The sequence below is a fragment of the Oryzias melastigma genome, linkage group LG15 (assembly GCF_002922805.2).
Source record: "Oryzias melastigma strain HK-1 linkage group LG15, ASM292280v2, whole genome shotgun sequence".
Lineage (NCBI taxonomy): Eukaryota > Metazoa > Chordata > Actinopteri > Beloniformes > Adrianichthyidae > Oryzias > Oryzias melastigma.
This window is the reverse complement of record NC_050526.1, coordinates 29,942,374-29,956,719: the sequence shown is the minus strand read 5'-3', so window position 1 is coordinate 29,956,719 and position 14,346 is coordinate 29,942,374. Positions and strand designations below refer to the sequence as shown.

Here is a 14,346-nt window from a genome sequence, read left to right as displayed (position 1 = left end):
GGTGTGACCCCAATGCTGAGTGCCCGGCCCATTTTAATGTCTTTGTATGACCTGACCAGGGATTTGAACCTGCACCTTTTCTAGCCTCACCTCTTCACGACCTCACCCTCAGACTGACCCTCTGTGGTTCTGGTTCCTACCTGTTCCGGGCTCTTCATCAGAACGATGGTCCCGATGGCGAAGGCGTGCACGCAGCCGCAGGAACTGAACAGCTGAGCTGAGCTCCAGCAGCGCCGCGGTCGGTGAACAGACTGGACAGAACCACACAAGGACAGTCTTCATCACCCCCTCATCCTGATGCGATAGAAGGAGAAAAGTCCCGGATCTGCTGGGGCCCAGCTGGAGCCCGGCGAGGGCGGAGCTTAAATACCTGAGACTGGGGGCAATAGCAGTCCAGCTGCTGGGACAGGGACTTCTTCTTCCCTGAAAAAGCAGCTCTTCCAGAGTCTGTGGTCTTCAGAACCAGGCTGTTCAGATCCCCGATCCAGTACGGACAGACACCTGGGTTTGGACACAGAACCTACTCACGTTTGACCTGCTTTCAACCAGAACAAGAGCAGGGGGCGGTACTTACTGGCAGCAGTAGAGCGGGCACCGGGGCTCTGGGTCTGCTGGTTCTGGTTCTCCTTGTCCTGGATGAACATCTGAGTTCACAAGGAACCAGACCCGATTCACTTTATGGATCTACTCTCCAAACACGAGTCATTCTAATCAACTTTAAATTGTTTTCAGGTGAGTGTTTTGAAAACCTCATCTGGACTTCATTTTGTAGGTTGATGATGTTTCGCTTCTTCTCAAACCTCTGGGATAAACACCTAAAACGTCTTTTACTCTTTCAACCCCCCATCCCTCCCCCCAGGTTCTTCTTTGTCAGGACGGCCCATCCTGTCAGGTGTGGCTCCCCACCTGAGACAGTCAGGAACACCTGAGTCAGTCTGAGGAACAAGAAGGACCTCTCACCTTCAGGTGGTTGTTGTTGGACGCCAGCCGCTCATCTGCGAGTCCAGATAAGGACGGGGGCTCAGGAGACGAAAACAGCACCCCTTTCTGGAGACCAAGGACAGAGTTCCCGTTTCAGAACATTTGGTTCTGATGGTCCACAAACCTCAAACACTCAAGTGTGAACATGTGTGGCAGAAAAGCTTCATACAGACTTCTGTAAGATTCCAAAATCAGAGTCTTTGAAGACCAAGATCCATTTGATTATCAGTATCAGCTGATCTACAGCGGATAGGGATCTCCATCTGACTGACATTTATCTGATGGATTCCTTTATCTGACAGGGACATTCCACCAGAGTTAGCTCCAGAGCTAGTTTTCATCTGCTGTCCCTGGACTGATGGTAGAACGTCTCCCTATAAAAAGTTAGAAACAAAATCTAATACAAGTGCAGTAAAAGAACAGTAAAACATAACATTTTTAAGGAGTTAAATAAAGACACACATTTATTTTAACTTAAGTTAAAAAAATAATAAAATAAAAAATAAAAATGAGCAGAAGCAATAAAATGAATGCTAACAATGGAATGTAAAGTGGCCTGTAGAGTAATCAAATGTAAAAACGTACATTGAAATCATTTGAACACAAGGAACATGCAGACATGAGGGGAGAGATACTCATTCCACCTGACTGACTGGACTCTCTTAGACAGATAGGAGTCTGTCCCTGTGATTGCTTGAGGTGAAAAGTTGAATTTAGTTAGTTTAGTCAGCAGTAGTTCATGATTTATCGTGTCAAAAGCTTTCTTCAAATCTAGAAATACAGCACCACCTACACCCCCTTTATCCAATGAATGCTTGATGTTTTCTATTTAAAAACAATTGGCTGTCTCTGTTGAGTGTCGAGCCCTGAATCCAAACTGCATAGGACGGAGGGAAAATGGTGTGTTGTTAAGATTTGTTATGATTTGTTGAGCAACATGTGACTTACATGTGGCCCAGCTTCAGTCCACAAATCTGGACCACATGTAAGTCAGAAGGTCCAGTTAAAGGTTGGTTTATACTTCCACACAGTTCGTAATCGTTCGCATCGGATCTACAATCCTGCGGTCTCGTTCAGACTAACGTTGGCTGGATTTGATGGCGACTCTCCGCTTTAACTGCGATGTTCTTCTGACTGGTGTTTCTACTTTTCAAGCAACGCGATCGTGTCCAGCGTTTATTTTGAACGTGATCAGCATCCCGCTCAGACACTTGCAGCATCTGCGAGGCTGCGAGACACAGACACATGAAGGCAGAGGAGGACGTGATGAGGTTGTCCGCTAAACAGAAGCAGAAATACAAAGACGACAAATTAAATTAAAAAAGGAACAAACTGCATTCTGTAGTGTTGTAAGATGTGAGGAAGAAGACATATTTTCTCCAGCAACTTGCTCTATTTTCTATCTAGTTGTTCACTCTCTGTCTCTGTGTGTGAAGTTCAGTATTTCTTAACTTCTTCAGTAACATCATTTTCAGTGTTAAAGGGGCCATACCAAGATCGCCTCATTTCTACCGTGTTTACATCTCGTGACTGTCTTGTACGGTGGCCGTTTTGGTTCAGTTGTTCCGCTCTCGGTTTCGTATTCAGACGGAGGAATCTCAGAGAGAACCGAAGTTCAGTCCGATTAGAAACTAAGCGAGACTAGATTTAAAAAAATGGGTCAGAGAGCGGTTCTGGTACAAGAAGGTAGTTCTCTCCTGCCACAGCTCCACGGAGAAGGTGGGTGTGTTTTTGTTCAAGGCTGGGGGCGGAGCTTGCAGCACAGACTCTTCCTGGAGGGAGCTGTTGGCAGCATCTAGGCAGCGGTGGTGCAGCGGTAGGGTAGTTGACTCCTGATGGGAAGCGAGCGGGTTCGACTCCCGCCTTGCCCGCTCATGTGTTGAAGTGTCCTTGGGCAAGAAACCTAACCCCGAATTGCCTCAGTGTTCGGCAAAGGAGCCACCATCAGCAGGTGCAGGATTCTGATGCAACTGAATCAATTCTGCTCCGGTGGCCGTGGGACCACTGCGACACGAACAATTACGAATTGGGTGGAATTATAATCCAGTTCCCAAAGGCCCTTAGAGTCCGCTTTAGACTGCTGTGAGCACTGAAGATGAGGATCTAGATATAAAGATGAGGATCTAGAGATGAAGATGAGGATCTAGAGATGAAGATGAGGATCTAGATATAAAGATGATGATCTAGATATAAAGATGAAGATCTAGAGATGAAGATGAGGATCTAGAGATGAAGATGAGATCCAGAGATGAAGATGAGGATCTACAGATAAGGATGAGGATCTAGATATAAAGATGAGGATCTAGAGATGAAGATGAGATCCAGAGATGAAAATGAGGATCTACAAATAAGGATGAGGATCTAGAGATGAAGATGAGGATCAAGAGATGAAAATGAGGATCTAGATATAAAGATGAGGATCTAGAGATGAAGATGAGATCCAGAGATGAAGATGAGGATCTACAGATAAGGATGAGGATCTAGATATGAAGATGAGGATCAAGAGATGAAGATGAGGATCTAGATATAAAGATGAAGATCTAGAGATGAAGATGAGGATCTAGAGATTAAGATGAGATCCAGAGATGAAGATGAGGATCAAGAGATGAAGATGAGGATCTAGATATAAAGATGAGGATCTAGAGATGAAGATGAAATCCAGAGATGAAGATGAGGATCTACAGATAAGGATGAGGATCTAGATATAAAGATGAGGATCTAGAGATGAAGATGAGATCCAGAGATGAAGATGAGGATCTACAGATAAGGTAAGGATCTAGAGATGAAGATGAGGATCAAGAGATGAAGATGAGGATCTAGATATAAAGATGAAGATCTAGAGATGAAGATGAGGATCTAGAGATTAAGATGAGATCCAGAGATGAAGATGAGGATCAACAGATGAAGATGAGGATCTAGATATAAAGATGGGGATCTAGAGATGAAGATGAGATCCAGAGATGAAGATGAGGATCTACAAATAAGGATGAGGATCTAGAGATGAAGATGAGGATCAAGAGATGAAGATGAGGATCTAGATATAAAGATGAGGATCTAGAAATCTAGATGAGGATCAGAGATGAAGATGAGGATCAAGAAATGAAGATGAGGATCTAGATATAAAGATGAGGATCTAGATATAAAAATGAGGATCTAGAGATGAAGATGAGGATCTAGAGATGAAGATGAGGATCTAGAGATGGATGAGGATCTACAGATAAGGATGAGGATCTAGAGATGAAGATGAGGATCTAGAGATGACGATGAGATCCAGAGATGAAGATGAGGATCTAGAGATGAAGATGAGGATCTAAAGATGAAGATGAAGATCTAGAGATGAAGATGGGGATCTAGAGATGAAGATGAGGATCCAGAGATGAAGATGAGATCCAGAGATGAAGATGAGGATCTAGAGATGAAGATGAGGATCTAGAGATGAAGATAAGATCCAGAGATGAAGATAAGATCCAGAGATGAAGATGAGGATCTAGAGATGAAGATGAGGATCTAGAGATGAAGATGAGGATCTACAGATGAAGATGAGACCCAGAGATGAAGATGAGACCCAGAGATGAATATGAGGATCCAGAGATGAAGATAAGGGTCTAGAGATGAAGATGAGGATCTAGAGATGAAGATGAGATCCAGAGATGAAGATGAGGATCTAGAGATGAAGATGAGATCCAGAGATGAAGATGAGGATCTAGAGATGAAGATGAGGATCTACAGATGAAGATGAGGATCCAGAGATGAAGATGAGGATCTAGAGATGAAGATGAGGATCTACAGATAAGGATGAGGATCTAGAGATGAAGATGAGGATCTAGAGATGAAGATGATGATCTAAAGATGAAGATGAGGATCTAGAGATGACGATGAGATCAAGAGATGAACATGAGGATCTAGAGATGAAGATGAGATCCAGAGATGAAGATGAGATCCAGAGATGAAGATGAGGATCTAGAGATGAAGATGAGATCCAGAGATGAAGATGAGGATCTAGAGATGAAGATGGGGATCCAGAGATGAAGATGAGGATCTAGAGATGGAGATGAGGGTCTACAGATGAAGATGAGGATGTAGAGATGAAGATGAGGCTCTAGAGATGAAGATGATGATCCAGAGATGAAGATGAGGATCTAGAGATGAAGATGAAGATCTGCAGATGAAGATGAGATCCAGAGATGAAGATGAGGATCTAAAAAAGAAGATGAGGCTCTAAGGATGAAGATGAGGATCTACAGATGAAGATGAGGATCTAAAGATGAAGATGATGATCTAGAGATGAAGATGAGATCCAGAGACGAAGATGAGGATCTAGAGATGAAGATGAGGCTCTAAGGATGAAGATCTAGAGATGAAGATGAGGCTCTAAGGATGAAGATGGGGCTCTAAGGATGAAGATGAGGCTCTAAGGATGAAGATGAGGATCCAGAGATGAAGATGGGGATCTAGAGATGAAGATGAGTTCCAGAGATGAAGATGAGGATCTAGAGATGAAGATGAAGATCCAGAGATGAAGATGGGGATCTAGAGATGAAGATGGGGATCTAGAGCTGAAGATGAGTTCCAGAGCTGAAGATGAGGATCTAGAGATGAAGATGAGGATCTAGAGATGAAGATGAGGATCTACAGACGAAGATGAGGATCTAGAGATGAAGATGATGATCTACAGATGAAGATGAGGATCTACAAATTAAGATGAAGATCCAGGGATGAAGATGAGGATCTAGAGATGAAGATGAGGATCTACAGATGAAGATGAAGATCCAGAGATGAAGATGAGGATCTAGAGATGAAGATGAGGATCTAGAGATGAAGATGAGGATCTACAGACGAAGATGAGGATCTACAGACGAAGATGAGGATCTAGAGATGAAGATGAGGATCTAGAGATGAAGATGGGGATCTAGAGATGAAGATGAGGATCCAGAGATGAAGATAATGATCTAGAGATGAAGATGAGGATCTAGAGATGAAGATGAGGCTCTAGAGATGAAGATGAGGATCTAGAGATGAAGATGAGGATCCAGAGATGAAGATGAGGATCTAGAGATGAAGATGAGGATTTAGAGATGAAGATGAGGATCTAGAGATGAAGACGAGGCTCTAGAGATGAAGATGAGTGTTATCAATCCCAGCAGGTTCTCAGTAACTAAATAATTTGGGGACAGATTTGTTAACTGAACCATAAGGTTCCTGTGAGGAGACACTGCCCCCTACTGGTAGTCGTACCTTGATGTCATAGTTAAACACAACATGCAGACTCTGGAGCTGTGGTACAGCGGTTCTCCCTCCAGAAACTGAAGGATGGACTCATGGCTTCATCCAGCAAAATCTTTGAAAGTTCTCCTCACTTCCAACAGCTCTGATGGACCAGAGATCTCTGCAAAACTCTGGACTAACTTCCTCCTGCTGTCTTTTTGCTTCAGGAGGAAAGCAAAGTTCTGCAAAGTTCTGTTTTTTTCCTGGCCCGGCTTTTCCCCTCCTCACTGGTTCTGAAGGTTTGTCTTACCTCTGCTGGAGGGCTGGACATCTCATCGCTGTCCATCCCAGAGGAGCTGTGGTGAGGTCCACCAAAAAGAGCCAGCTGGCTTTGGGCCATGAAGCTGAAGGTTCTGATGAAAAAACCCACAAACATGATGATCTGACAGAAGCTGGTTCTGGACGGGTTCTAACCAACAGATATGATTTTTGCCTGGTTTATCTCCTGGCCTGTTTCCAGAGACCAAACACAGAAGGAAGTTCAGAAACTCAGAAAGAAGCATTTTTACGTTTCAGTTTCATGACGTTGAAACGGGTCGACCAACGCTATAGCAGAACTCGATCAGAGTCCTTCAACTGAGTTCTGCAGAACCGAATTCTGCTGATGTCGAATCAAAGCAACGTGTTTGGATGAGGTGCTTCTCACCTGTGCACTTGTCCTCTGGTCTTTGGGTCCTGGTGGAGGTTTTGGTCCTCCGTCTTCATGCCGCGGTCGTGGACCTCCTCAGCAGAACCTCTGGTGACACACATCCTCCAAATGCAGCTCTCCTGGATGAAGTTAAAACGATAAAGAGCTTCACATGAGAACGTCCTTCATTAGAACATGGTTAGAACGGTCACAGCTCAGAGAACACCGACATGAAGATACAATTTAACATTGTAACCAGCAGAGAGCAGCACTGTGGGTTTCAGAAAGGAGCAAAGTCATGATGACCATCTCCTTAATCTGAAGCCTGATGGTTTCTATTGAAACCGTCTAATCATAATGAGAACTTCTGAACAGTTGTAGCTTGTGACCGATCCATCAGAAACTCACACCAGAACTTCTGCCAGAAACAACATCGTTTTACTCTGAAAGCGTGACGGTCAGGTCAAAGAGAAGAGCCAGCATCATCGACCTCGATGACCGTCAACGACCCCTGATCCCTTCCAGTTTGCTATAGGCCAAACAGATCAACAGAAGACGGCCCTGACTGCACACACTGAGCTGTGCTACGCCAGGCTGCTCTTTGTGGACTTCAGCTCATCTTTTAATACAATCATCCTGGACATTCTCACCTCCAAACTGTTGAACCTTCACATCCCCCCGCTCACCTGCCACTGGATAAAGTACTTTCTCACCAACCGTCCACAACAAGTCAAACTTGGTCTCCACCTCTCCCCCACCCCCCAGCGGCTGCACTTCCTCCTCATCCTGATCTGGACTAGAGGCTGCTGCTGAACTTCTCCTGCTGCTCCGTGGAGAGTATTCTGTCTCTGAATGCTGGTACCCAGACTCCACATCACAGAGGGTCATCAACACAGCAGAGAATCATCGGCCGCCCCCTGCCCCCCCTTGAGACCTTATCAAGATCCCGCTGCCAAAAAAGAAATGTACCAATCCTGAAGGACCCCACCCACCCCGCCCCCCACCTGATTGACCTGCTGCCATCAGGACGTCGCTACAGGTCAATCAGGTCACATACCACCAGACTCACAAACAGCTTTTTCCCCTGGTCCATACGGATGCGAACAACATCCAATCAACAAGCTGGAATGTTGTCAATCTGTTTGTTATTGTACTTCCTGTGTTGCAATTCTGCCTTGTACTTTTTCTTTTTGCCTTACCCATGTACAGTTTCTTATTATTCTTACTGTAATTGTACGTTATATTCTCTTTATTTCTTTTTTAATCTTATTTTTATTATTTTTTTATCTGTCTCATTTGCTGCTGGTGGTCTACCCACAATTTAACTGTTTCTGACAGTTACAATAAAGCCTTTGAATTTTGAATCTTTGAATCACCTCCACGTCCATCTCATCCATCTCCATCTCATACTGTTTTTTTACTCAATTTATAATGTGTTTTTCAAGAATCAACACAAATAGCAGTCACAACCACCAAATACGCAATGTGGACACACAAGAAAAGACGGGCAAGGCCATAAAATAAAAAATAAATAAAGTGGATTAAAACTTTAAAAAAAGGATGTAACAAACAGAGTAGTTATTTTTGTACATAACTCCTGGTGCAGAAGTCTGTTAATGTAGATCTACAAATTGGTTCCATGTTTTCCATCTTCTGTGAACATTTAGTTTTTCTGTTGAGTAAATGCTCTAGATGGTTCTTCAGGGGGTCCGCTTGATGCCATTTCTTAGTTACAGCTTTTTTTTGAAAGCTAAAAGCAAAATCCTTGTTAAGTAAAGATCTTCATCGAGTGCAGAGTCTTCAATATTACTCAGATAAGGAACTGTGAATGTGTTTGACAGTTGGTAACCTGAGATATTGTTAATAGCAACTGTTACAGTCGCCCTAAAAGACTGTAGTTCTGAGCATGACCAAAACACGTCTGTGCTTCTCCTCAGAATCCCACATTAACTCTAACAAGGTTGTGGGATTTTTAACTGTTTGTCTTTAATTTGAGGAGTTATAAAATATCTGATCAGATTCTTCCACACAAACTCCTTCCATGTTTGTGAGTTGGTAGAAGAACACATTTTATACCACTCCTCTTCTGGAATTTCTATATTAAGTTCTGATTCCCATTTACTTTTGATGTACAGTGATGACCTTCTATTTTCCACAAGAGACCGGTAAGGTGTCCAAACAAGTCTAATTTCCCTTTGTTTACATCTGACAAAACTTTAATTATCCTGTAACGTTTGTTATCGACTTCAACTTTAATTTCTGCAAAACATAAAGACTCACGTGAGCACAGGTGTCAGCCCACTAATAGCATGCGTGACCGAATAAAAGGCTTTACATGTGTGGGTTTATATGCAGAATTGTGTGTGTGTGAAGATTATTTCAGCCAACAGGTATGTTTGCAACAACTGAGTGTGTGTAGACAGGCCCCGCCCACTCCGGATGCTATTTATACTTAGTTGTTTTATGATGTTACTTCCCTCTGTCGCCCTCTTTTTGTGCCCCCCCTTTCCGTCCGACCCAACAAAAAAGAAAGACATATATATATATATATACATATATATATATATATATAAACATAATCAATATAAATAAAGTTTAGCATTAAATACAACAGGGGTTTATACTCAATAAATCCCTGTTGTGACAGTAAAATCTGCCCAACACAAGAAGCTCTCAGCCCACATCTGTTGGCTCAGCTGTTGGACAGGACAAGTTAAGAAAACAAACAAAAAAAAACTTTAATTTATTTTGTTAAATCATCTTGGATTTGTAAATATCAAAAAAAATCTTAGTTTCCCAACCCAAAAGTATTTTTAAGTTCCTGAACTAAGAAGTTTCCCCTTCTTTATAAAACTGCCCCATTGTCCAAACATTGTTTAAATGTCAAGTTGTATTTATTTGGACCAAAGTTAGAGTCAAATACAATCCAGCTAAGTAGTTCACTGTCACTTTGCAGTTTGGATTCTTGACTACTTTCCTCCATAGATTTAGTGTGAAGGAGGCGATTGAGTCCATGGCTCAATTTAGTGCCCCCTAAGACTGTCTGGATTGGTATATCTATGTAATTCAGTTCCATCTTGTTTGGTATTCTGGGATACACCAACAGGCTGATGGTCAAAGCTGTGCTGCAAAAAAATATTCTTTGAGGTTTGGTTTTGTCAGTCCTCCCTTGTTTTTTTGGTAACTGAATGGTAGAGAATGTAGCCCTCGGTTTTTGTTCCCATAAAAATTGATATATTTTTATCCCGTAGGTTAAACTTATACTGTGGTGTTGTTATTGGTAAGGCTTGAAATAAATATAAAAAATGTGGGATGATGTTCATTTTAACTATTTTGATTCTTGAAGTAAGATTTAAGGAGTAAGTTGTCCATCTTAATAAGTATTTCTGCAATTTGAAGTTTTCTTTATTCAGCTTTCCAGTCTCCCTAGTAAGTGTGATACCAAGATATTTGATAGTTTTACTATCCCATTTCAAATGATTGTTTTCTATATTGTGTTTTTTTGGTGTGTACTTTAATGTAAGAATTTGTGTTTTCCCAATAACGATTTGTATCCGGAATAATGACTGAATGTTTTCAAAAATCAAAGTAGGGAGCTCTCTGTCGGGTTTTTCAGAAAAATAATCACATCATCTGCCAAACGCCAATAATCTGTTTCTGGTTTCCTATCTATATCCCCTCCAGATGATTACTTTGACAAAGAGCTTGTAGGAACAGTATAATATCTAAAGCAGAAGTATTGGGCTTAAGCAGCAGCCCCGTCCGGTCCCCCTCTCCAGTTTTATTCTGGTATTCTGATTGACAAGTGTCCATTTACTCTAGCAGTCTATGGAGATCACCATCAGTACAGGTGATCTACTGAGATCATCTGTACTGATGGTGATCTACTGAGATCATCTGTACTGACGGTGATCTACTGAGATCATCTGTACTGACGGTGATCTACTGAGATCATCTGTACTGACGGTGATCTACTGAGATCATCTGTACTGACTGATCTACTGAGATCATCTGTACTGATGGTGATCTACTGAGATCCTCTGTACTGATGGTGATCTACTGAGATCATCTGTACTGATGGTGATCTACTGAGATAATCTGTACTGACGGTGATCTACTGAGATCATCTGTACTGATGGTGATCTACTGAGATCTTCTGTACTGATGGTGATCTACTGAGATCACCTGTACTGACGGTGATCTACTGAGATCATCTGTACTGACGGTGATCTACTGAGATCATCTGTACTGACGGTGATCTACTGAGATCATCTGCAGTGATGGTGATCTCCAAAGATTACGTGCAAACAGAAGCTCTATGGAGATCAGCAACATCTTCATCCTTCAGATCAATCCTGACGTTTTACCTTGAAGCCGATGGAGATCCTGATGCCCCTCCTGACTTCCCCACAGGAGGATTGTGGGCTTGTGGCTGTGTTGCCTTCCTGATTGTGGCTGGGGGGTCTCTGTGTGCCCCCCCAGCCTTGTTGACCACTGTTCCTCTTCACTCGACTCACGTCTATCAGCCTGGCGGAACTTCTGTCTTCTGGATGGTCTTCATAGGTTTTGGAGCGACAGAGAACCAGAGCCCTGCAGAGTCACATGATCGGTCACATGGTCGGTCACCAAGTCAAAGCTGCCGTCGGGAAGCAGAGAACGTACCTGGGGAGAATGGCCAGCTTCCTGGAGGTCCTGCCTGCCTCCGGGTCCCCACACCTCCTCTCCATCCTCTGGTTTGTCGTGTTGGCTCCTCCTCCTCTGCAGAGTGGGAGAGCGAGCACTCAGCGTTTCCCTGAAGACAGCCTAATGGAGACGGCTGCTCTGGAGGGCAATAAGAAGATCCAGTTAGAGGCAGTGATGGAGGAGGAGAGCATCAACGCTCCTCCAGACGCAGGCGCAGATGCAGACGCTCTCACACCCTCAGAAAGACTATCTGTGTGGCAGCTACAGGGAGGACGGCTGAGGATCAGATCTGCAGGATCAGAACCGCTGGATCAGAACTGCAGATCGGATCTGCAGGATCAGATGCTTCAGGACCGCTCCAAATTCCTGCATGTTGTACATCAGAGCTGCAGTGTTCACTCATCCTTCAGAACAGAACCTCATCAATATCTCTGCAGAAACACCAAAACTTCAATGAACCCTTTGGTTCCTTGAATGGGAGGAGCTTAGATTCCTCCGCTGATAGAGACAGACACCAGGAGTCAGCAGAACTCCTTCCAGGTCTGTTAAGGTCCTGCTGAACTCACTGAGGAAGATTTGAAGGAAGATTCAGCAGAGGAGGACGGCTGAGGACCCGGACCTGAACCCAAACCTGGACCTGGACCTGAATCTGGGGGACAGACACTGCTGACCTCTGGCTGCAGTTCTGTTCTGGTTTGTCTTCTTCTGGTAGACAGAAAAGTGCAGGAAATCTGTTAAAATCAATGGTCTAGAAAACGGACGGTTTTAGAGATCATCATCATCAGCAGCAGCAGCAGCAGCAGCAGCAGCAGCAGCATAAGGAAAAGACTTCTGAATGCTTTGGAAACAGATCAGAAGATGATGGACTTGAACGGCTTCAGCGGCTGAAGGTCAGCAGAGTTCTCTCACGGAGGACATGGTCCAGTCAGGAGTTACCGGCTCCTCCAGGAGACGCAGAGCTCCGCGCTGATGATGATGATGAAGGATCTCTAGCTCTGCCTGACCTTAGGTGACTCCTTCCAGCGTAAACAAATCCTCCTGATGGTCACAGCAGAGAGGAAAGGAGGCGGAGCCCTTCCGTCTTCATCTCCTCTGGCTCCAGCGATGTCCACTGAGAACTTCCTGTCTCAAAGAATGTCTCGTTTCAGAGAGCGGCAGCTCTCCAGAACCCCATCTGACTTGGCTGGACGTGTGAAGGTTCCTCCTCATGGTGGCGATGGACGGTTCCAGAGCAGCAGATAAAAGTTCTGATGGATCTCCGAGGATGGTCCGCTGATGGTCCTGAGACTGCAGAGCAGAAGACGGAAATGAGACTCACCGAGTGGATTCCAGCGCTGCAGCTGCAGGTCCTCACCATGCCAGGTCTGCAGCACTCCAGAGAGGTCCGACCGGGAGACGGACGGCTCCTCCTTCCCAGCAGGATTCAAAGGAACAAAGTTCTTCTGCTTCCAGATAGGACCCCCCCCCCAACACACACCTTCTGCATCACACAAAGCCGGCAGTCTTCACAGCAGAAGATGAATGGAGTCTCTGTGGCTTCCACGTGCACGCTCCTGAACTGAACTTTCCACACCACCTCAGGAGGGGGGGTCATGACTGCACAAACCGGTGCTTGTCTTCTGTCCACATCTCCACAGCTTTGTTACACCGCCATCTGCTGGCAGAGGATGGACAATGCAGCACGACCAGTTCTGGTTCTGGTCGGGGAGTGCTCTAGGTCAGCTGAGACCCGGCAGACTGCACTCCAGACATTGGGCCTGGCATGAATTGAATTAAACCTGTCTGATAATCTTCTGGTTGGTTAATCAGCTGAGGGCCTCGTTAATCAATTTCAGCTGTATTGATGTTCATGGAATTAACAACAGGTGCACTTCAGTGGCAACAATTAGAAAACCCTCCAAACAGGACTGGTGTTACATGTGGAGGTCATTTCTAGTTTCTCCCTCTTGATCTTTTTTGGCTGGTTCTCCACTCGTGCTGATTTTGGCTTGATAATTATCTCTACTGGCAGTATGAGGAGATTCCTTAACCCTACAGAAGTTGAACAGGTTGTCCAACTTCTCCAGGATGGCACATCCACACGTGCTGCAGCAAGAAGGTTTAATGTGTCTCCCAGCACAATCTCCAGAACATGGAGGAGATTTCAGGAGACTGGTGGTTATTCTGGGAGAGCTGGACAGGGCTGTAGAAGGTCCTCAACCCCTCAGCAGGACCCATACCTGCTCCTTTGTGCAAGGAGGAACAGGCTGAGCACTGCTCGTGCCCTACAGAATGACCTCCAGAGGGCCACTGGTGTGAATGTCTCTACCCAAACAATCAGGAACAGACTTCATGAAGGTGGCCTGAGGGCCCCACGTCCTGTAGAGGGCCCTGTGCTCACTGTCCAGCGCCGTGGAGCTCCACTGGCATTTCAAAAGCACTTTGAATTGTCTCTGTACACTCTGTCCATTTTTACAAAACAAGAAAATGATCAGACGGGTTTAATTCAATTCATGCCAGGCCCAATAAAAGAAGTGTTCCTTTCATTTTTGTGAGCGTGTATATATACACACATATGTATAAATACAGGGGGGCAGTACTTCCTGTCTGTGGACAGGCTAGCTAAACGGATATTCTAGGGGAGGGGGGGCATTTTCTTTACCGTATGAACTGCTGTAAATAAACACGTGTGACATCAGCAGGTCAGTGGGCGTGGCTTATCATGACAATCAGACAATCATAATCCAGGTTAAGGCCTGGAGACGTCCAAATCTGAGTCCATTTGGACCAGACCAAGTCCAAAGAGAGAA

The 14,346-nt window shown here is 44.4% G+C and overlaps 1 protein-coding gene across 1 annotated transcript in view; it reads right to left on the bottom strand.

The window, feature by feature from the left end:
- The window catches only part of il16 (interleukin 16), a 26,645-nt gene extending 14,893 nt beyond the window's left edge, over positions 1-11,752 (bottom strand). The window contains exons 1-8 of the mRNA XM_036215617.1: positions 11,537-11,752; positions 11,242-11,464; positions 6,893-7,014; positions 6,497-6,599; positions 961-1,047; positions 575-644; positions 371-501; positions 141-251 (exon numbers count right to left, since the gene is read on the bottom strand). Of these exons, the coding sequence (XP_036071510.1) occupies positions 141-251; positions 371-501; positions 575-644; positions 961-1,047; positions 6,497-6,599; positions 6,893-7,014; positions 11,242-11,464; positions 11,537-11,601 (912 nt within the window). The 5' untranslated portion in view covers positions 11,602-11,752. The remainder of the gene's footprint in view (positions 1-140; positions 252-370; positions 502-574; positions 645-960; positions 1,048-6,496; positions 6,600-6,892; positions 7,015-11,241; positions 11,465-11,536) is intronic.
- Between the last annotated feature and the right edge of the window lie 2,594 nt (positions 11,753-14,346).